The sequence below is a fragment of the Topomyia yanbarensis genome, chromosome 3 (genome assembly GCF_030247195.1).
Source record: "Topomyia yanbarensis strain Yona2022 chromosome 3, ASM3024719v1, whole genome shotgun sequence".
Taxonomy (NCBI): Eukaryota; Metazoa; Arthropoda; class Insecta; order Diptera; family Culicidae; genus Topomyia; species Topomyia yanbarensis.
This window is the reverse complement of record NC_080672.1, coordinates 60,639,680-60,663,977: the sequence shown is the minus strand read 5'-3', so window position 1 is coordinate 60,663,977 and position 24,298 is coordinate 60,639,680. Positions and strand designations below refer to the sequence as shown.

General features: G+C 39.0%; 1 protein-coding gene across 1 annotated transcript; it reads right to left on the bottom strand.

The window, feature by feature from the left end:
* Positions 1-6,233: 6,233 nt before the first annotated feature.
* Positions 6,234-7,031, bottom strand: LOC131686960 (uncharacterized). The gene has a single exon (XM_058970993.1). The coding sequence runs from the start codon at positions 7,029-7,031 to the stop codon at positions 6,234-6,236; it is 798 nt and encodes a 265-aa protein (XP_058826976.1).
* Positions 7,032-24,298: the final 17,267 nt, after the last annotated feature.

Below are 24,298 nucleotides of genomic sequence, written 5' to 3'. Positions count from 1 at the left end.
CTAGCTTTCCTACCTTGACTACCCAAACCCGTTCCCTGAGTTGTTGGTTTTTGAACATTTTTTTCCTGCTCAGAATGTTTTTGAACATTTTTTCATATATGTACAAAAAAAATTCATATCCCCCCCCGAAAAATTTTCTTACTACGCCACTGCACACAATCAACCACACGATCAACCATCTCAGGTAGCATATGATACGATCACACAACACACTCACAAGATAGAACACGCATTCTGTATATAGTTTAACTTTTGTGGGAATTAATCACTAGAATTTGTATATCAAAAGATGCGCTGTTTTATGTTAGAAAACTTTTTCGAAGTTGTTAAACCTTCAAAGTTGATGATTTCGAAATTATGCGATTTTGACTGTTGAGAAGGGTTTCCAAAAATTTGCCCCACTTTAGAAGTTCACATTCTTAGACTTCATTGACCTATTGTACAAGAAAATAATCTATAGCGGTTGGAACGCGGTTCCATATTGGTTCTCCTTGTTTTTAGACTGGAATGGCATCTGTGAGACTACTTATGTTTCAATATTTTCAATAATTGATGAAACTTCTTAAATTAAGGCATTTTAAAAAAAATCTACAATTTTCATCAATTACCCTCCCCCCGCCCTTCCACCTAACCAAATGTCTAGCTACGCCACTATGACCATGACATGCACATTAACGACAACGCTGGAGCAGGTAGACTAAGTGAACTTCAAGTTGCAAAGAATAATGCTAAAATATAACCGACTGAAAAACTGAATCTCAACACGCAATTTTAAAATCGCAAAAAAATTTAAAAAAAAACTCACGGCTCAGTCGAGCTATTATGTGGTTCCATGTTAAAAACTGTTAACAAAAGTCAGTTTGAAATCATATGTCACGTGATCAGTCCATATTGAGTCGTTCAACATGTGCTTTAGTCTGCAATAGAAACCTGTACCATAATGGACAACTGTAATCAAGTCACCCTTGTCTTATTATACTTTCGTTTTACCTTCATTACCGGTCAAAAGAATTTTCCAGTGATTTTCATCTGTATTGCTGGACTAAAAGACCCACCCCAAAGTTGTCACAGCCAGACATCCAGGAACAACCCCCCGATTCCCGTTCACTCTATCTATGTATCTCTCTCTCTCGCCCGCTCGACAAGCGCACCGCAACCGACACGGTTGCCTGGCTTCGAAGTTTAAAACACAGTGTCGGACGTGTTCATATTTAGCTGTCCAATTGAGTTTTCCTACGGTTGGCCAAAAATGGTGGAGGCATGGAATTTCATATATCATTTACCCGTTCGCCACGGACTGCGGGTTAGGCGCAAACGAACAACAACAACAACAACAACAACGGCACCGACAAACTGGAGCTTAGCCGAAATAATTTGCGGTGGTGGTTGTTACTTTTTTTTATTCGTTTCACTTTGAGTTGGGTTGTGAACTCATTTTCCGGGCGCAAGACTAACGCTCGGTTTCTTTCCTGCCACTTGCATACAGAGCGAACGAAACGAGGACGTTTGAATAAATGCAGCACGTCGGAGAGAAAGCGCAGCCGAGGATGTGCTGTTATGCAGCTAAATGAAAACATTCGGATTACAGAGAAAAACCCTTAATGTTAATGCACATGCGACAGGAGGTCCAACTTGAATGTGAAGGACGAAAGCGGTGCATAATCTGCACGGGACCAAACTGCCATTTCGAGGATTTTTTTTTTCAGGCAAAACAGCTGCGGCTTTCATTTTATGTAAAATGTATACAGTTGGTGAATGAGTTATTTTTCTTAATTAGTTGGAAACATATTTCTGCATTAGCTAGCCGTAGTCAACCCGAAAGTATCATGGGATGGTGAAGATGAGTGCTTGTATGGAAACTTCCACCAAGCTATTGTTATGTATTTGAAACCGTAATAATGAAGTTGCTACCACGAAATGGACTGCATATTTTTTTATTAGACCTCCTGACGGAACATTCTGTAGAGCTCCACTATTATATCCTATTTTCTGCAATTGGATCACGTTCGTTCATCACCATTATCTCGCACAAACAGTATACCCAGGGAAACGGCTTTGGCTGGTCGAGATAATCCTTCTGGTATATTGAGTTGCACAACAGGGATTCGATGAAGGAATCCAGGCCCGGATAAAACACCGACCAACGTAGATCAAACACTGGTGTGAAAATAGATCGAAATCCCTGCGGAATTGTTATTCCACCGATTCAAATACTGTTATCCGTTCGTACAAGTAGCCCGACACGTTCGGTTATCGTGTTTTTTTGCTCTCCGCTCGATTGTTGCATTTCAGCTTTTGATATTTTATTACACTTTTGAATTTACTCGAGCAGTGCTGCAAATGCGGTTTAAAAAGTGCATTAAATTTACCACTTTTCGGTACATGGAAAATAATTAAAATAATGAAAGATGTGTTTTCGTTACGTAAGTATTCTGTAATTGTTATTAGCAAATTGCATTTTTTAAATATTTTCATATTGGAAGGATTGTGCTAAAATTTTAGAATCGGCCATGCTTTATTGTTATAAAGGGTGTTCTTGAATTTTTTTAGTTGAAATCAAATCAACTGCACTAAAATTACTTGACAACAAGCGCTATTTGTTTATTTCGGTAGCGTATGGCATGCAATTTGATGTTACAGAATAAGTTCAGATAAATGACTGCATTTTACAAATCCCATTACAATTGTTTTGTATTCTCCTAGAAGTAGTCATGGAGAATTAACTTTTCGAACAAATTTATTACCATAGCTGATGTCATCAGTAAATTTTACTGCATCCAGCTTACGCATTCGTGCCTATTCGAACACTTTATTTATTTATTTATTTATCACGCACATCAACAGGCCGTACTCGGCCCCAATGATGGAAACTTAAACTAATTACATCTAAAAAACTGCAGGAATCGATTTCTCAATGATATTCGAGACAAATGAAAGTCGAACAAGTGCGACACACGATTGAAGAGGCGTTGTAGTCCCGTGATAGCGGCATTAGCTGTTTGAATAGTTCGTCGAAACGGCACTCTCAGAAGAACGTTTCCGCGTAACGTTCTGGACCTTGCTTGGATGTTAACTCGCTCTAGTAAATCTGGAGAATCGATGCGTCCTGACAGAAGATCAGAGATGAATAAGGCTCTTGCAGTTTCTCTACGACGCTGGAGAGTATCGAGCTGGATGAGTTGACACCGACTCTCGTAGCTTGGTAGACGAACAGGACCGCGCCAAGGCAGGCGTCGAAGAGCATACCGTATAAATTTTCGTTGACCGCCTTCAATTCGATCGCTGCTGTTCATGTAATTCGGGTTCCAGACCGCCGAACAATACTCCAGCGTAGAGCGCACTAAAGAGCAGTATAGGCTTTTGAGACAGTAAATGTCTGTAAAGGATTTAGCCGAACGGAAAATGAAGCCCAGGCTTCGCGATGCTTTACCAACAACATACGAAATGTGATTCTTAAATGTAAGTTTCGAATCTAACAGCACTCCAAGATCCTTAACGCAGCTCACCCGGGAAACAAGAGCTCCAGACAAGTTATATTCAAACTCAATAGGATCTTTTTTTCTGGTGAACGATATCACAGAACATTTCGCCGGATTCAGAATCATTCGGTTGTTTTCACACCATCTGCTGAAAGTGTCGAATTGCTGCTGCAAATATTGTGCGTCCGATCGGCTCCTAATTCTGTTGAAAATTTTTAGATCATCTGCATACGACAACCGTGGTCCTTTCAGCTGATAGTTTACATCGTTGAAATAGAGAGTGAATATTAATGGACCGAGATGACTTCCTTGCGGAATACCAGTCGTTGCGGAGAACAGTTTGGAGTATGCATCACCTATGTTGACACTGAGTTGACGGCCAACGAGATAGGATTGAAACCATCGCAGGAGTGATCCACTGAAGCCAAGTTTTTCCAATTTAGCGACTGCGATATCGTGATTGATTTTGTCGAAAGCTGCAGATAAGTCAGTATATATAACATCAGTTTGTTGATTCACATCAACCCTTCGGACACAAAAGAGGTTAGAGATAGTAGATTCGTCGACGTAGATCGATTCGGCATGAATCCGTGTTGGTCTTTAGAAATATATTCCTTACAGTGAAAAAACACTGACTCCACCACGACTAACTCAAAGAGCTTGGAAATGGCACAGAGCGCAGAAATTCCTCGATAATTGTCAATGTTTCTCTTATCACCTTTTTTGTGGACAGGAAAGATGAAAGCTGCTTTCCACAATTGAGGAAAAATCGCTGTTGTCAGTGACATTTTGAATAGTTGACAGAGAGGTTCCACCAAACCAGATATACACTTTTTCAAAAACACAGCAGGGACCCCATCTGGCCCAGGAGATGACGATGCTTTAAGCTTGGATGCTGCTGATACAATATCCGAGTGCTCCATATGAATCTCACTCACTGACCGTTCGAGTTGGGCCACGCCGCTAGCTGCAACGTCAATCTGCTGCGAGGACAGAGTCTCACTGACGAACACACTCGCAAATTTAGAGGCGAACAATTTGCATATGGATTGTGAATCATGCCCAACTTCACCATTCAAAAACATTGTAGAAGGTAAGCCGGTTTCTTTCCGCTGCTCATTGACGTATCTCCAAAACGATTTAGGATCCGACTTAAGCTTACGTTGCATTTTTCGTTGGTAGTTTGAAAAACAAAAACTGTTCAGTTTTTTAAAATCGTTATTGAGCCTTACATAATAAGCTCTAAGTGACAAGGTACGGCGTTTGGTAAACTTTCGTAATGCTGCTCTTTTCGCAGTTTTTAGCTGACGTAGCTCGGCTGTCTGCCAGGGGGATTGATCACTTCGTTGATTACACTTTGGGACATGACGGTCGATAAGGTAGCTCATTATATGGCAGAACGTTTCAGCGGCGGAGTTCACATCATCCTTGCTTAGCACAGAATCCCAGTTAATGCTTTGTAAAATATTCAGAATGCTGCTATAGTCGGCTCGCTTATAATTGTAACACACGGTGGGCGCGTGGCTCGAAAACTTCATAGGCGGTACGTCCTGGAGTGTAAGATGTAGAGGCGGATGGTGGCGAACATACTTTACTAGCGGGGTGAGGGCGGTGGAAATATGCGGCGATTGATCTCTGGCATTGACGAAGCATAGATCTAAAATCCGGTCGTACTCGTTCGTGGTGCTGTTGATCTGCTGAAGTGTAGCCGTGCTATAGCCATCCAGAAGAGTGATGCTGCCAGGATGAAAAACAGATTCGTCTGGGTCGGGTTGTAGAAATCCGTTATGAACGGAACGCCACTTTATTGTAGAAAGGTTGAAATCGCCGATAATCATGATTTCGTCAGTGAGTTGCGCCATCGCGGAAACAGAAGTCAATGATTCAGAATGAGAATCAACTAGTGCAGAGTCGCGAATTTTATCGGGAGGGAAATAAACCACACATATATATAATGTTCGATTTCCCAATTTTATCGCTGCCCATACTTGTTCGATGCTGCTCCAAGCGTCATTTGTTATATGTTGAACTTTTAATCCACGACGCACAGCGAGCAAAACACCGCCACCGGAGGATTTGTTGCTGTTGAGAGGGCTACGATCACATCTGAGAACCTCGTAGTCAGAGCAAATCACCTGGCTGGATAGAGTCTGCTCATTTAGCCATGTTTCTGTCAATGCGATGATGTCGTAACAGCAGTCCGAGGTAGCTAGACGATAGGTATTTGCACAGGAATTCATGCCTCCCACATTTTGATAGTATAAGTGGATGGGCGACGATTTTAGGCACGGAAGGCTGACCGGCACTCCTCGATTCATTCGTCTGGAATGTACACCGGGGCGATTGGAATGACTGCTAACAGCGGAAGGAGCGGGTGAACTGCATGAATTGGTAGCACTCGTGATGGAAGTTGGAGTGCTCCTCAGGAGGTTTCCAGCAGACGGCTGACAGCGATGACTCATTAATTGACAGTCGGAAGCATTCGAGCTAGAACAAACAGTTCCATCAGGAAAAACGGTTGATTCATCAACATAATTTTGAAAATACTTGCCAAAGAGGGAAATTTGGAAGTCCCCCCCTCCATTCCCAGACACAGGGCCGGGACGACTGAAGATACTGCTGACTGCAAGGGGCACGACTGTGCTGGGAGGATTGGGGGATTCCATATTGCTTACTACGGTGCGTCCTGGTTGCCGTTGATCAACAGGCGAATTGTCGGTGCGTGGTCTAAAATAACTGCTATTTGCGATGGATTTATCCCAGTCGAGGTGTTTTCCGAAACCCATGCTTCCCGTCATTATTACGTTCTTGCCGAAAGTCGATGAACTCGCGGAAATACATCCCATCCGGCCAGGTATCGGCATTGAGAGCCATTTCACGAAGTTGAGGGTCAACACCAATTTTGAAAGAAATGAAATTAAGCCCGCTCAAATTTGCGTCTTTTTTCACTAACTTCTTCACTTCGACCGGATCGTCCGTTGAAAGGCACTCCTTAACCATAGCACCAACCTCAGCTTCGGAAACGGTGGTAGCAATTCGTGACAAGTAAATCCAGCATTTACTAGTAGCGGGTTGAACAGTGATTGTGGGTACCTTTGCTACATCACCCTTTTTCTTGCCACACGTTAGACTGGGGACATCGGATTTAGAAGGAAATTTATCATCCTCCGTCTCGCGAGCACGTTTGGCTCCAGCTCTATTTGGAACGGGCCATGATATGGGAGTTGCAGGCAATGTCGTTGCGGATTCCACTGATTTTCTGGTTTTCTCCATTTCAACCTTTAATGCTTCAAGCGCTGTTTTATGTGTGTCGGTCAGCAAACGGAACGCTTCGCTCAATGCTGTAAAAGCTGCATTCACTGCGGAGGATTTCATCAAATCAACACAGCTGTCGCAAAGCCAGAATATATTCGCTGAGTCGTTAATCATGTCCAATTTTGGACGAGTGAGCGTTGAACACGATAGATGCATGATTCTGTCGCAAAATCCTTGGCATTTCAGCTGATTCAAAGTGGTTACCGGCTCGGAGCACTGCAGGCAGATCGAATCCATTGCGAATCGCCTACAGGTAGGCAACAGTAGCTACTTCGCGAGTAAGCTTTCCCGATATGCATCCACGGTTTCACCACAAGGATTCTATCACTACCGACGACACTTTGGGAGAACAAAATGTTTATCAATTGTCACCGCACGACCAAGAATCACAAATTATCAGTCAATTGATCAATAACTGTAGCATAGGCGAGGGCACAAACTCTATTCTAATTGAGAAATCACTTAATATACACAAAAAAACGATCCAAAATACGAGAACGAAAATAAACAAACTGATTCACAACAGTGTTACCAGAAAGAACACTTCTTTCGAACATCTCGATATTCTATCTCTCTCCGTTGAAAAGTTAGTGCTGGCACCCTCTATGCGGTAACATGTGGAACTAAAATTTTCTAACCAAAACATAACTTGTATTATGTACTACAAGTCTTCCGAATATACTATTGAGCTAAATCTAACCATAATTTCACACAAATGTGTAGTTCGTGGGAATCGAGTCCTGATACACACATGATTATGCACGTCTAGGCCCCATGCAAGACTGACTCAGACATCACTTCGCTAATAGTTTAATAACTTAGTTTAACAAAGCCGGATTGACTAGCAGACTTCGACAAAGTTGTAGACAATTAAATTATCTTTCTAATTTTCAATTACAGTGATAATACGATGCATACAGTGCCACCTGGCGGCGAAAATGCGAGCTAGTGTGTTTTCTCCATATAAATTGTCGAAAAAACTTCCGGTCCGATTTGCTTCGAATTTGGTGTAAGTACTCCTGGTGGGACTAGGAATCGACTCTAAGGTGGGCCGATAGGAGTTATTTTTTTCTTGTCACTATAATGGACATTCAACAATGAGCATCGTAAGTTCTATTTGGCATTTATTCCCTTGAAATTCGGGTCACCTTTTCTGCAATCGCAAATCATGGACCCGACGATCTTGAATTTACTACTCCACTGAAACCTGTCGTTTCTCTTGATAAGAACGAGATCGAAGTGAACTCATATCCGCCAAGCATCAGTTAAGCGCGATTCAGACGATACATCAGCTTCCGTCAATGTCAACGGAACGTCACCGTTCCGTCAGGATAAGTTAAATACGTTTCTCTTGCGCCCGTTCACACGTGCCGTACGTCAAAACGTTCCGTGCCGTTGATGTTGTGTGTGAATGCCTCCATTTAACTGCATGTAACTTATCCTGATGGAACGGTGACGTTCCGTTGACGTTGACGGAAGCTGATGTATCGTCTGAGTCGTCCTTTAATCACTCGCGCGATCATCATCGGAATACGTCCGGGTGCTGGGGCAGCATAATAGTCATCTTTGCCGGCCGCCGCCATCTCCATCGTTCACGGGGAAGGATAAAGGATAAGGTCGACGGGAAGTGTTGATGCTCCATCTTAATCTACTTAACGGAAGGTAGACGACTCATCAGACTCTTCCATAGGTGTAGCGGAGCTGGTGGTTTGCAAAGGTATAAGGTCTAGAATCCGCTCCAAGCAAGCGGTACGTCCTGAAAATCTCGTTCAAGGTAAATAACATTGTTGATTGTCTAACTTACCCGTGTTCTAATCAGTGTTTTCCTGTGTTTTAAACCGGTTTCACTACGTTCAACGTTTTAATCCTACGCCTCAACCTACACTATGTCCGTCACATCTGGAGTACACTTATCCCGAGCCAAAAATTAAACGAATTCAACGAAAGTATATTTCTGCTTTTCCTGAGTTAGTTCAAACAATGGATGCCTCTTCGGTTTGTTTTGCTTGCACTTGCGAATTGGACAAAGCAGATGAAATCGTAAAGTGTGTAAAACAATCTACTGTCATACGTGATTCAATCGCAAAATGTTCCAACCTCTTCTGGATGTGCAATGCCTGTTCGAAAATGATGCAAAATGCTACTTTCCGGCAAACCATCTCATCAAACAACAATGCCATGGATGCTATTAGTGTTGAACACAATAAGGCACTGTTGCAGCTCAGGAATGAGATGGAGCAGAATTGCGCAAAAATAAATAAAATTTTGCAGCACATTCCAGCCGTGGGTAGCTCCAGCAGCTCCCGAAAACGTCTCCGCTTGGACGGCGATTGTGATCAGTCGTCTCCTAACGTTAATGAAGGCACCAAAGACATCGATTCCAACGTGAAAATTCCACTGGCAGTAAAAAAATCAGGCGAAGAATTGTTTTGGCTTTACCTGTCTGGTTTTGACCCGAAGGCTACAGAGGTAGACATACGAAATTTAGTGCAGCAAAACCTCAACACCAGCGAGACTGTTGACATCCGTAAGTTAGTTCCCAAGGGCAAAAATCTTGAAGAACTTTCCTTCGTGTCGTTCAAAGTCAGAGTTACAGCTGAAAACCGCCTCCCTATTAAAATCCTCCTGGCAGAAGGAAATAATCTTTCGTGAGTTTGATTTTCACACGCGATCTACGTTTCGATTTCAATCACAACAGCAGATATGAAATAACAACAACAATCAGCACTACCCCGCTCACTGCATGTATCTCGCCAATCACTAACACTAATCAGACGGTACACTCGCAATTGAAATCACAGTGCTCCGAATCCGACCCGACTATAATGTGATTAACTACACTAAGCGCTCACACACGATTTGCTTTCAGAATGTCCGCGGATTACGTACGAAGACTCAAGAGATCTGTTTCTGACTATTACGTAGTAGTATTAACAGAAACATGGCTTAACGACGATATCCTCAATGCTGAACTGACCGACGAGTATGAAATATATCGATGCGATCGAAATTGCTCTACCAGCCGTGCCCTTCGTGGTAGTGGTGTATTAATAGGCATCAAAAAGGGAAATCGAAGCAATATTGTGACCGTCGATGGAGCCGCCCGTCTAGAACAAGTAGCAGCTCGTATATATTACGGGACAGTGTCTCTCGTTGTATGTACGATTTACCCACCACCGAATTCTGATCTCGCTTTGTATGAACAGCATGCTACCTGTTTTAATCGACTGAACGATCAAATTGGGACCAACGATAGGGTGGTGGTTTTAGGCAACTATAATTTACCTCAGCTACGTTGGAGTTTCGATGACGAAGTTGGATGTTGTATTCCAATAAATGTCTTCTCGGAACATGAAATTTTGTTAGTCGAAACCATGATCGCTTCTATAAACATATATATAACAATATATAACAAGTAAACTATTTGACGAACGAGAATGGCAGGTTGCTTGATTTAGCGTTTGTTAGTGACACTGGCGGATGCAAAGTATTGGAGCCACCCTTACCGTTAATGAAATTAGATCGTCACCACAATCCGTTTGTGTTGAAAGTTGACGCTGTGTTTCCCGTGTCAATGAATGAAGATGTTGATTTATTCTACGATTTCAAACAATGCGATTAAGATGAATTAAACACTGTAATTTCACGAATAAATTGGGTTGAGATATTAACGCTGGGTACTCTGGATGAATCTGTGAATAGATTTTACCACGAACTGGAATCAATATTTCAACAACTTGTGCCTAGGAGGAAACGCACGCGCCGCCCGGATAACCAACGACCCTGGTGGAATGCTGAGTTACGAAATCTTCGAAATTGTCTCAGGAAGGCTCGAAAACGAATTTTTAGAACAAGAGGCGAAACCGACAAAACGTCCGTGAGGGAATTTGAACGCCAACTTTTGCTCATGTTTCCCGAATTGAATGCAGCATGAAGGACGACCCAAAGCAGTTTTGGTCTTACCTGCGGAACAAAACGTCCTCCGGTGGAATCCCGGAATGCGTCAACTATCGCGACAGGACACCGACGTCACCAGCGGAGTCAGCAAATCTATTCTCGTCATTCTTTCAAAACGTGCTAAGTAATAACTCACCACCTTTGTCTGAATCGTACTTGAACAGTTTGCCAATGTTCGCTCTGAATTTTCCTGCAACGTCATTCACCGAACACCAGGTACATAATAATCTTCGGGGGATTGACAGTTCCAAGGGCCCGGGGTCCGACGGGCTACAACCATCGTTCGACCAAGAATTGCTCTTCATCTTTGGCGCTACCAGCGCACAGTGTCGCCTAGCCGGACAAAACCTCAAAATTTTATTTTAGATTTTTCATGATTTACCATTTTTCTCTGTTTCTTAACAGGTTGAATAGAGTCTTCTCAAAATATTAAGTCCCGAGGACGAGAGTTCGATTTTTTACAGAACTTCAAGTGTGAAATAGATGATGAATTCTGAGGAAAACTATTTTCAAACCTAAGTTATTCAAATGAATATATCTTTTTAGTTAAGATTCCTATTGGGGTCAAACTGATTTCATTTGAAAGGTTATTCGCTGGACTTATAGCTACGATTCGATTTAGTCCATACAAGCCGTTCTTCTTGTACAGGCATGAAAATGAAATTATAAACCGTGCAATTATTTAAAGTTAAAATGTTCAAAGTGGCTGTACTTTTTTTTGAAACGGTTCGGAAAGATCGCTTGTTGTTCACGATACATGAAATTTAGTGTACTTTCCGAAAATGAATATCTTGTTTTGCCCCTTTCTGCCCCGAGGTATGAAAAAAGGTGATTTTTCATGATACGTCTGAATGAGACGCATGGTAGCCTTTGACTACCCAAGGTTCGTAATATAATTTATAGATGTGTCTTATCATTATCAACAATTGAAAAAAATGTGTGTTCTGCTAAAAATCTCACCGCACCTAATTTTTTGAAAATTAATTTTCGTAAATAGTGCACTTTATATTCGTAAATGTTGAATTTTCGAACCACCCGAAGTACCAAAATTTTGAGTTAATAAAAAAACAAAAAATAAACAACAAATATGAATTCAGCGTCACAAAATTACCCTAATGTGAAGTTTTTATCAAATTCGGACCACTTTTGAGGTTTTGTCCAACTTTTGTATTGAAGGTGATCACTGTGCGTCGATAGGATCATTGACTGGAGCGAAAGAAACGGAATGAGTGTGAATATTCAAAAATGCAGCACAATCACTTTTACAAGAGTACATACTCCAATTAAGTTCGAATACTCAATGTGTTTTGCTTCTGTAGAACGAGTCATATCCGTCAAGGACCTTGGTGTCATTCTCGACTGTAAGCTACGCTTTACTGCACATTACTCTTCCGTTATAGCTAAAGTCTACGGTGTACTTGGACTCATCAAACGCAACACTTGTGATTTCAATGATGTGTATTGTCTAAAAACACTAAACATTACACTGGTACGCAGTATTCTAGAATCTGGCGTTACTATTTGGGCTCCGTATCACACCATACACATTAATCGTATCGAAAGGGCACAGAAGAACTTTATCAAGTTTCCACTTCGTCGGTTTCCCTGGCAAAATCGTTTCCAGCTTCCTCCATATGAAGATCGCTGTATCCTCATCAATCTACCTACGCTGCAAAACAGACGGATCTTTCAGCAACGACTTTTCATTCTCGACCTTCTGACAGACAACATAGACTCTCCTGCGCTTCTAGCAAAAATTGGCCTCAACGTTCCGGGAAGATCTTTCCGGAGAATTGATTTTTTCCGACGCTCAACACATCGCACGCAGTACGGCCAGAATAATCCTTTGGATGTTTGCTGTCAACGTTTCAACAGTGTCTATCATTTGTTTGATTTTCATATTAGTAAAGAATCGTTTAAATTAAAAATAGGTTTAAGTTAGTGTTTAGTTTAAGTCTGTGCGATGTACCTTTTTTAATCGAAGACAATACAATACAATAAAGCATGGTTTATTAGGTAGTAGTTTAGTTGGTTTTCGAGTACACGATCACTCGAAAAAGAAAAGATATTGTTTAGTTTTTGGTTCTTTTTAAACTCTGGTTAGCTGGCTACCGAGAGTAAAATATAGGATTTTCTAAACAAAAGCAATTTGAACTCCACACAGCCGACCATGGGAGTATTGCCTAAAAAAGCTAATCTTATCTGCATAATGGGCGGATCACTATTTATTGCGCCAGTATTCAGACAAATCAGACTATTCCTTCTCCACGATATATTTATTGGGCTGAAAACTACCGAGTGTCACGTTGTACAGACAAAGAGTTATGATAGCTCGAGATGTTATAAATCAAGGAAAGAATTTCATACATTCCAAATCCGATTGTTTGTGAAATACACCTATACGAACGATGATATCGAACATGGAAAGGATCGTTAACCTGATGCACGGGCTTGTTAGGGAACATAAAAATAGATTCATAAAAACTTAAAATTAGATTCATAAAAACAGCCGCGGCGTACGTATTGACCTGCGATCATCGATACTAGTCAGATTGAGTTGAATTGGCGCTGGTTCCCGAACAACTATTTGTTGAGAAAGAATATTAATCGAGGGTTGTGTACAAACCGAACCTAGTATCGAAAACCAAGAAATAATTTTGAGTTGCCCAAAATAACCATTAAGTGTACCGAAAGATTCACTCTGCAAGACGGATATACTAGCAGTTACACGCACGCGTCGTTTGTACCCTTTCCCTGTCAGCATACGACCACAGATCCTATCCGATCTTCACTAATGTCACTCCCGCTCGAAACGAAACTGAGACAGGCTTCAATTCGACAACTTGGCGAAATGAACGAATTGACAGCGGATGGGAATAGAACCCGATCCAGTTCAGAGTTTAAGCAAAAACGGCAAAAGGTGTCCTGTACCCCTGTTGGCACCCCGGGAAGGTAAGGGATAGGAGTTCTGTATCAGAGATTGATGGCGACATAGATTGGCCTCAACTTTGCCAAGCGAGTATCAAATTTATACCGTATTATACCAGCACAACGGATATTCTTTGTAATCAAGATACTTTCGCATAGGCTCTAATAAATAAAAATCAAACCAACACAAAGTTCATTTGAGAGTCGGTGTGGGCAATGTTGCTAGCGCTTCGGTCGAAAATACTTTATTTGGCGTGGTTGCAATAATCACATTTTGGGATTTTTAACCGATTAAGTATTATGATGGTACAGGTATATGGGATAATTTCTAAGAGACCGCACTAACCTGTAACTCCGAAACGGAAAATCAGATCGGGATGAAATTCAATAGCAGCCAATTGAAGCATTGCATCAATCATTTGGAATATGGTGGAAATCGGTCAAGAATTTTCTGAGCAATAGGTGTGAAATTTATTCTGAACATTGGCAAGTTCTGCGGGGCATCAAGACCATCCTAGGTGGCCAATATGATCAAAGCGACTACAGGCCTTCAAATCTACGTAATACAACACCCATTTTAAAAAGTTTTGCATCATCTAGATATCGCGGCGGTGTCAGTTTATGTGGGGATTTACTGTATGATCGCAGCTCTCAACCACTAAATTCAATAGCACCCTATGCCTTTTCGTTTGAGATTAAGTTTGAAAAATCGGTCTCCGAGTAACCATTGTGCCATTGTATGTCACATACATACATACGAACACATTTGCCGAACTCGACGAAGTGAATCGAATGCTACAAGAGTTTCGACCCTCCGGGCCTCTGTTACACATCCCATTTTCAGGGTGATTGCGGAACCAATATTTCGTTCAAATGAAATTCGGTAGCAATCAATGTGGATACTATGCCCTTCATTTATGACTAAGATTGTGAGAATCAAGTCAGAAATATATGAGGAACAGTTGTGAATCTAATTTCAAAATTTGGCCATTTCCTTGAATTTCCGGAATCCTCAACAGTTGTCAATGTGGTCAAAGAGACTTTGGTTTGCAATTGGTGATCTGGACCAACAATTTTAAGCAATGTAAAACTAATTTGCATTTAGTTTTGCATTACTTAGATATAAAAATTATACCAGATATAATGGGAATTTCGCATGGAATCGCATACTTCAACCCGTTACACGGGAACCAGAATTTCGATTTCAATGGAATTCTTTAGCAGTCGTATACGTATTTTTCGAAGATATGTAAAGTGGAAAGTTGTGAACCACCGTTAGTGGGGAGTGACCCATACATTTCAATGGATTATAGTATTTTTTTAAAAAAGAATAGTACCATAATTAGAAAAACAGAGCGATGACTCCTACATATTAATGATATAAAAATCAATTTTATTCAAACTTTTCCATCTCATCTTTAGCTAAGAAATATCTTAAAAGTTATCTTCTATAACGCTAATAAAAATAAATGACAAATTAATTCCATTTCTTCTACTTTTTGCGATGGTTCACATCTCCCCATCAAACAAAAATGCCGATTCTACGCATTTCACGCATTCTACCATATCTCAAAGAAGATAATGATTATTTTAAATTGCTTTAGCCTGTAGATGTATTGAGGTGTCCTTTCCAAATACCAGGTCAAATTTCGAAAATCGACCAATTTTTATGGTAGTTATGCCCCGAAAACGAAACTATATTCGCAACCGTCTCCTAATTTATGCAAAATAATACTAAACGATTATAGCAACATTGCACAGCAGTGAAATATGTAGATGAAAAATTAAATCATTCCTCAAATTCACACGACTTGACGTAATTCCGGTAACATCCGGTGAAGAGATGTTACGCGAATACTACATTTTTCCAAGTCCATGTAAACAGTAGAATCTATCTGTCAGAAATGAACACTCGAGTTCATTTGTGACGTCACCGTAATGTATTCAATTAGGTTTTACGCCAGCCGACATAACCCCACAAAATGAGCCGGATGCACTTCGTTTGACAATTCTCGATAGTTTGTTTACATGGGAGTAATGTGAGTTCGAATGGTATGTGCGAGTGCAACAGATGAGCATCTGTTGCACTCGCACATACTCAACTGACAAAACAAACAAACCACCGAGAATTGTGAAACATGAACTTCAATCATCATGAGTTCATTCGTGTCTTCATCTTGCAGAACTCAATAGCAATTACTTGCTTTTTACATTTCTTACAAAAGAAATGTATAGAATTCGCACAAACTTTGAAAACTTTTTCCGAGGCCCGGAGGGCCGAACCTTATATACCAATCGACTCAGCTCGACAAATTTGGACAATGTCTGTATGTGTGTGTATGTATGTATGTGCACAAATGTCATGTAATTTTCTCGGCAACCGCTGAACCGATCTTAACGAAATTAGCTTCAAATGAAAGGCCTAACATTGCCATTTGACATTATTTTTTTTTGTTTTTCGATATGTTGTTTACTTTCTGAGACATGAGTGATTTTGTCAAAACACAAAGGGTTTTAAGTGAATAACTTTCAAACAAATCACTCGCATCGTGCATACTTTATGTAAATACAAATCTTTCGAACAAGCTATAGATTGTCAAAATCCGTTCACGAGCGGCGGAGATATTAAACATTTTGTACTTGTACTTGTTTTCATTCCTCGCTTACTAATTTCCACTAACTAAAATTGAAACCGTTTCATACAGAGTATAGCTTTACTGGTGTTTTAGGGTCAAAACTAAACCGATTTTGAATATCCGGGTATTAAAAAAACACATCTACGTTATTCAAGGAATTCAATTTTTTAAACATTTTGTGAATCTACTTAATAATTAATGAACTATTTCTCAAAAATTAATACGCAAGTTTATTTCAAATACAAAACAATGTGTAAATTCACTTCAAAGTGAAAATTTGTCCGGAGTTGACGTATTTATCCGTTGGATTAAGTATTGCGTTCAGCCGCGAGATAGACGTTGGATGGTAGATGAATGCACAGATCACCAAGTAATCCACATATTAGTGAGAAGATAGATTTCTAACATAATTCATATTCATATTATACTCGTAGCATAGCCGAGAGCAATTGTGTTTTTGAATAACAAAATTCTAGTGAAAGTTAATCTTCTTTTGCAATATATATATATATATATATATATATATATATATATATATATATATATATATATATATATATATATATATATATATATATATATATATATATATATATATATATATATATATATATATATATATATATATATATATATATATATATATATATATATATATATATATATATATATATATATTATACTAATTATGGCGTAAAAATTACCAGTTGTATTATTGATTATAAAGATATAAGGAATTAAAAATTTCGCACTATATACAAAAATAATGTCCCAGCTCTAATCATCATTTACCATTCCTCACTTGTCGTCCTTTCACTCCCCATCACCCCCGACCACTTCCCCGTCGTGTTCGTGACGACTCAGATCTATCCTGATATTTCCAAACCCAATTCTAAGATGTGTCATAAGATCTTCAAATAATCTGAAATATTTGTTAGTATCCAAGCTAATTTAATTTTGCAATGTATTTGTGCAGGTTAAAGAAAACAAACCTATTTTTGTCTTCTGTTTCCCTATAAATTGTTTTCCATTTTATTGTAGAACAGAGCTACTTGCAGAAACAAACTAAATATTACATTCTACTCGAAAACGAAAATATTTGTGGTCCTGGCACAAATTGTAAAATATGTGTATTATGAGAAAACTATAACTAATTTATGTTCAAGCCGTGCTTTGCTCTGAAGATGAAGGGCTATTTCTTTCGAAACGTTGCTCCAAGGAAAGTTATGTGACCAAAAACCGAAAACTACATCAACTCCAATTTAATTCAATTCTATATGAGCATTTGTATATACTATAATTAAAAACATGCTGGGGTATTTGAAACTGGGTTATATGGTTGTTTAAAGACGAAAATTGTGAAAAGGTGTTTTTTAAACTTTTCGTTTCTCTATTGAATATTGAATGAAACTAATGTTCAAATATATCATTTGAAAATTAAAAACATCTGTTTTGGATTGATATTATTGAAAATGCATATGAATTGTTTTGGAATGCACTTTTATCCCTCCGGCACTTGTGTGAATGGCTTCCCGAATGAGCAGCAGCTGGTGCTGAAAGATGATTTCGCTAGAGTTTCTGAAGGTGTTGCACTAAATACAACGGCGCGAGCGCCAGTGGCTTAAGAAAAACTAACTGATCAAATTCCAAAAATATGCACAAATTAGATCCGGGAAAAAATGGCGACTAAAGTGCAAGTTAACTGATTCTTTTAACTTATAGCGATGGTTTCAATTGTCCAAATTTGCCTTATGCTAAGAACGCTTCAATTGAAGCTTCAATGCCAGAAGTAGTAGAGGCATTGGATAATTCAATGGACGTTTCGTTTGAGTGTTGCGAATTCTACACGTAAATTAGTGAGGGTTACAATCAGAGTTTATGCATTGGACAGATAGTTGATCTCACTGGATTCTTGTCACACATATTACTGTATAACTACATAAGACACTGAATTGTACAAAAAACCCAATATACATTTTTCATAATCAATGTGACTAAAAGCATATTTATTTGCGAAAAAATACGACATGTAATTTCAAGAATGTTCGTGTCTCAATGCAGTCCAGGGTCACTTTCAATACTAACCGGCTTTTTGATGAATTTAAATACTTATTCTGGTAGTTTGAACCATTTCTTTGCAATAGTATTGGTATAGGACTCATTAACCCATATCTCCAGAACGAGAAATGCGAACGAAACAATTCGCAAGTAATAAGGATGGGTGGAAAGAGACTACATTGTAATCGACTGAATGTACGGCTTTTGAGCCATCGACAATAATATAATTGCCAACATAGCCTGGACACTTGCCACTTCCAGGTGGAATCAGGAATCAAAATATATTGGCTTAAATGGAACGTTCCCCGTATGCAGTTGGGGATTTGTGCCTTTGCGCCGCGTTAAAATACTGACCCTGAAAATTCTATTCTGTACAAAAAAAATTTTCAGATATCTGTGACCAAAAAGATATCTTTTAATTCCAAAACAAATTACTGATTTTTAGATTTCCTGATGACTAATTAAGGCCCATCAATAAAGTAGAAACACCCGATAATCCTAAAAACGCCGTCAAGAAAAGAAGAATTTTAATTTAGCATTATTTTTTTATTCATTTTGTTTATTTGACCCAATTTTATCTATTGTATTCATTTCATTCTTTGTATGCATTCTTATTAGAATAATTCATTTAACTTATTTTATTCACTTTTTCGTGTTATGCAATTTTATAATATTTTTCCGGTTCACACTTTTATTCATTTTAATAATCTGACTAATTTTGTTCAGTCATTCACTTTATTCATGTCATCTAGAGCATTAATTAGACACAATATAATTTCTTCTGTAAATTCTATTACTTTTTAATATTGCTGATTTTTTTTTATTTTAATAATTTAACTGCTTAAAAACAAAATGAAAAAAATGATAAAATGTGTAGACAGAAAACATACAAATTCTTCATTTTGTTTATTTTATCCATTCCATTCATTTTATTGATTTTGTTAACCCTCTGTTTATCCTGTTATTTATGAACAACAACGTTTTCAAATAGTCATAACTTTGAGGTTAGACAAGATTTCTTCACAAAAAAGTAAAACTAATATTTGTGACCATCACCGTTTACAGTCGTGATTCGCTGGTTGGGCCACAGCCTTGTCCAACTAACGAATTTGATTCGCTAGTTGGACCGACTGACAAATGTCAAAAACTCTCTAAAGGAGAGGTTGGTAGTGTAAATGCTGTTCACATCTCTAAATATTCTCAGATTGATTTTCAAAGTAAATTTTACATGACATTTTTACGTTCAGATGCTTTTTAGTTGGACAATGGTCCAACTAGCGGAGGAAAAGCGATCCAGTTAAAAAATGTCCAACCAGCGAATCACGACTGTACTCTGATTGGAGCAGTGCTGCCAGAGACATTTTCAGTTATCGGTGAAAAATTATATTTTGATATATCTTCGTTTTCTTCAAATATTTTTGGAAACTGATAAATCTTATCAATTTGGAGTGCTTTCGGCTACCTTTTCTGCCCAATCGAACTATCGAAAACTTTGCAGGAGATGTGTATTAAGGATTGGTATGTAAAAATTCAGCAGCTTCTAACACTGCTAGAGAAGCAACTATCTTGATCAAAACAGGTTTTTCGTACTCTAACACTTTTAAGAAAAGCGGTTTTGGAACCCTATATGTGCTAGAAAAATATTAGGTATCTTATTATCTTATTATTCCAATTTTATGGTTTTATTCATATTATTTATTTTAATCATTTTATTAAATGGTTAGTTTTTCGCAGTTCACATATTTTATTCCGTTTCTTCATTTTATCAATTCGGTTTAGTCAGTTCTCTTTGTTATTGTATGACAGTTTGGTATCTAGAAACAATTTAATTTAGTCTCTTAATTTCATAACTTTTTTAATACTGTGTAATTTTCATTTGAGCTAATTTCATTTATTTATTTTATTGATTTGATTTATGTTAATCATTCCATCCATTTTATGAATATATTTTTTTATTCATTTGCTTCGTATCTATTTTATATTTTATTTGATTTGATTTTTCATTTATTCAGTTTATTCGAAGTGTTATTCGTGCAGGACTCGAAATTGTGCTTATCTCACATCTAGTTGCTTGTAAACTTAGCGTGGCAAACTAATGAATAATACAACAGTGATACGTGTAAGAAATGTCTCATCTCACTGATAGGTGGATTAAATCGGTTTTTGTTCTTGGGCTCGTTACACCAAAGTTTGAATGAGTGTAGAACCGGCTACATCGGTGTAGTGCACTGTCAAAAACCAGAATGCCATAAGAAATTCCTACATCCAGATACAACGAGAGCCAAACAACTAATGGATCTAAAACGAAAAGACTTACGTATAATCACAAGTTTATTTACAGAGCATTCTCCTGCCAAGTGTCATCTGAAAAAATTGGTAAAAGTCAAGATAGTTAGCAACGGATTGGAAGGTGAAGTTTATTAACCCTAGAACGTTACACTTACTTCCATTACCTTATTACCTTAGAATGTTGCACAAACGCGTCCCACGCGATTCATTGCAATTTTCGCGGGGTAATCCCAGAGAGACAAATTCCCATGCATACTACATCTTGCATTTAGATTTGTCGATTGCTTTCAAGTCGCACTCAAAGCTAATCAAAGGTTCGAACAATGCAAATTTGGCAAAGTTAGTATTTATTTGTTGTTCCCATAATAATTGAACAATTTCAATCCCCGTGTATTCCTAATTTCGTGTGGTCACCCCGGAAAACGACCCAATAAAATTATTCCTAATGGACTTTTTGTTAATCCAATTGTGCTGTTGTATCAGGTATCTATGAACACGGGTCAATACGTATTGAAAATTCGCCGCGTCTGTTTTTATGAACCTAATTTAAAGCTCCGTTATTGCTAACAAGCCCGTGCATCAGGTTAACAATCCTTTATATTTCCCTTCAGTGTTCGGTATTATCGCTCGTATACTTGTATTCCACAAACAATCCGATATGGAAAATAAGAAATACTTTCCTTGATTTATAACATCTCTCGCTATTTTTGCCTGTATAATGTGTTATCACTCGGTAGTTTTCAAGCTAATAAATATGTCGTAGAGAAGAAGTAGCGAATTCTGTCCAAATACTGTTGCAATAAATAGTGATCCGGCCCATTACGCGGATAAGATTAGCTTTTCTAGGCAATACTCCCACGGTCGGCCGTGTGGAGTTCAAATTGCTTTTGTTTAGGGAACATAGTACACTCTCGGTAGCCGGCTGCCCAGAGTTTAAAAATAACCAAAAACTAAACAAGATCATCTCTTTTTCGAGTGATCGTGCACTCGAAGACTAACTAAACAACTACCTAATAAAACATGCTTTACAGGTCGCATCGTTTGCTTGGAGCGAATCCTAGACCTGATACCCTTCCAAACCACCAACTCCGCGACACCTATGGAAGAGTCTGATGAATCGTCGTCCTTCCGTTAAGTAGGTGGAGCATCAACACTTCCCGTCTACCTTATCCTTTATCCTTCCCCGTGAACGATGGAGATGGGGGCGGCCGGCAATGATGGCTATCATGCTGTTGAGGTTTTAATATGGGTCGGATTGGTATGAATTCCTACTTACCACTTCCTAAGCAACTCTTATTAGATAATCAGCAGTCAAACATGATGAAGTCAGTGTGCAATCCGCCAAAATCATCGTCACAACGCAACGCAACGCAACGCAAAAATCCAATTGTGCTGTTGTATCAGATTCGCTACCCTTATCCCCCGTTAGTGATTCCGATGAAATATTGAATTCGGTTCCATCGGCACAGTTGGTATGAGAACCGCACACGACGACCCCATCCAATGCTGCCAATTGTGGTGAGAGTGTGAAAATATTTCACCAAATTTACCCTCTGATCAAGTCCCAGGGGATACACTATGGCAAAATACACACGCTCTAAATACGCGTATAAATCCTCCTCCAATCGTGCCACAAACCGAACCAGTGTGTACTTCCAGCATCCATTTAGCATCGCAAGCGGACCATAATTATTAACCAATATGATAGGTACCCTCTGTCTCATTCCGGCACGGTGACACCGTCGGTCCAGGGTGGTCTCTTCATTATTGCGGCTTTTCATAATTCAATTGAGTAATCTAAAGCAAAAAGTAAATTATTACTATTCATGGGAAGCGTGCGTGTGAACAAAATGTGTGTCCGATTTGCCAATTAGGCTGTCCGAGGGACCGCCGAGAGAACTTAATTTATGATACAAATACACAAATACATACACACCCACACGCGTGTTCGCAATTATCCCAGCGTAGTAATGATCAATACGCTGGTGGTTGGCTGTTCGAACAGTTGTTGTTTCATAGTAATTCAATTTGAATTTAACAGCTGAACAAAGCAGTGTTGACGCATGGTGGTTTGTAGATTTTTTCTTGATTTATAGTATATTGTTCACGTTTTGTTATTCTTACTCGAGAAATAGATCTCAAAATCGTACAATACGTTCCCACTCAAAATCGTACAATACGTTCCCTCTTGATATAGTGCATATAGTATGCACATTTGTTCAAGTCCTTGATATTTGAACTATTTCACGGAACTCAGAATATTATTCACGGAGCAATGTTTGGTTTATTAACTGGTTCTTGATTTCACGACTATGATTTCAGGAACTTGATCACGATTTTCGTAAACGGTTCGATACGAAAACATGAGACTATTTCTTTGAATTTATGAACTGATTATTTTCATATAATTTGATCTACAAAGCATTTCAAAGTTTGACAACTCTCGTTGTTCAACGTTCATGCAAAACTTATGCAAAGTTAAAACAATCAGTCTTAATGTCAGTTAATATTGGTCATTTTTTTATATCGATCGGTAGCTATTTTTGCTGTTTTCACCATCTCCAGTCTTGAATAAAGTATCCATTGAATATATACCCAGAGGAATAAATTTCTAAATTAGATATGAGAACAACCGAGAATGCTCTAGCTCACTCAACTATACCCAACACCTCGCCCTACCTCCACCAAGATAATCATCTCGTAGAACAAATCTATCTTAATATTATGAAAGGTGAAAACAAGATTCCCTACGACCGTACTTCCTCGTCATCACACCGAACGGCACTCAAGTGAAACGAACGATACGGTACCTGTGTTCCATCTGCTTTCCAGGCGGTCTTCGAGCGATATAAGCTGCAAGATGCACTTTTGATTCCTTGCTCTAGCACTTTTAAGTCCTAAATATACCCAGGATTAAGTACAACCCTGGGAAACGAAGGACCGAGCGGCATGAAGAACTTTTATATGATAAATTTATTTGGTTTAATGTTCGACTCTAAAAAGCAAAGACGACGATGGGCAGGGAAGCCAAAGATTTTCTCCTCTGCTAACAAGTCAGCCGCCCGGAACAGAATCCGAGCTTCGTCTTGGCACCGATCGTGTCGCAGCCGGGAGTGTGAAGGAATTATTGAAATTTATATCGGATAAGACGGGGGGATTACTCTCGAGCGGCGAGCGAGGCGAGGAGTTGAATTGAATGAAAAGAGCGCACATAAAGTTTCACTTAATCGCAGAGTCAGAATGATGAATGCCATCGAAATGAATGTGCTTGCGAACGGAAAATGCAAAGCTTATGTACGGCTTAGGCAAAACTGATTTGGCTCGAAATTGCTCCGTGGCGTGGCTGTGGGTATGTGTGGTTTAACTATGTTGCATTTGGATGCAAATTTAGCGCTCGCCTTTCACTCTAATGGATCGTTAATCCTTTGGGTTTTATGGCTGCTTTCGAAACTGTATATTTTGTATACAATTGCTCAGTTTTATATTCGTTCGGAAAATTATTTCAAAGAGTCAAGCTCAATCCAGTATGATAAAGCTACCAGTACTCTGTTTGTCATAACGTCAAATATTTGATGAAGTAAAGTTTGATCAAATAAACGTGTTTGACAAACAAGTTTGACAAGGTCATTACACGAG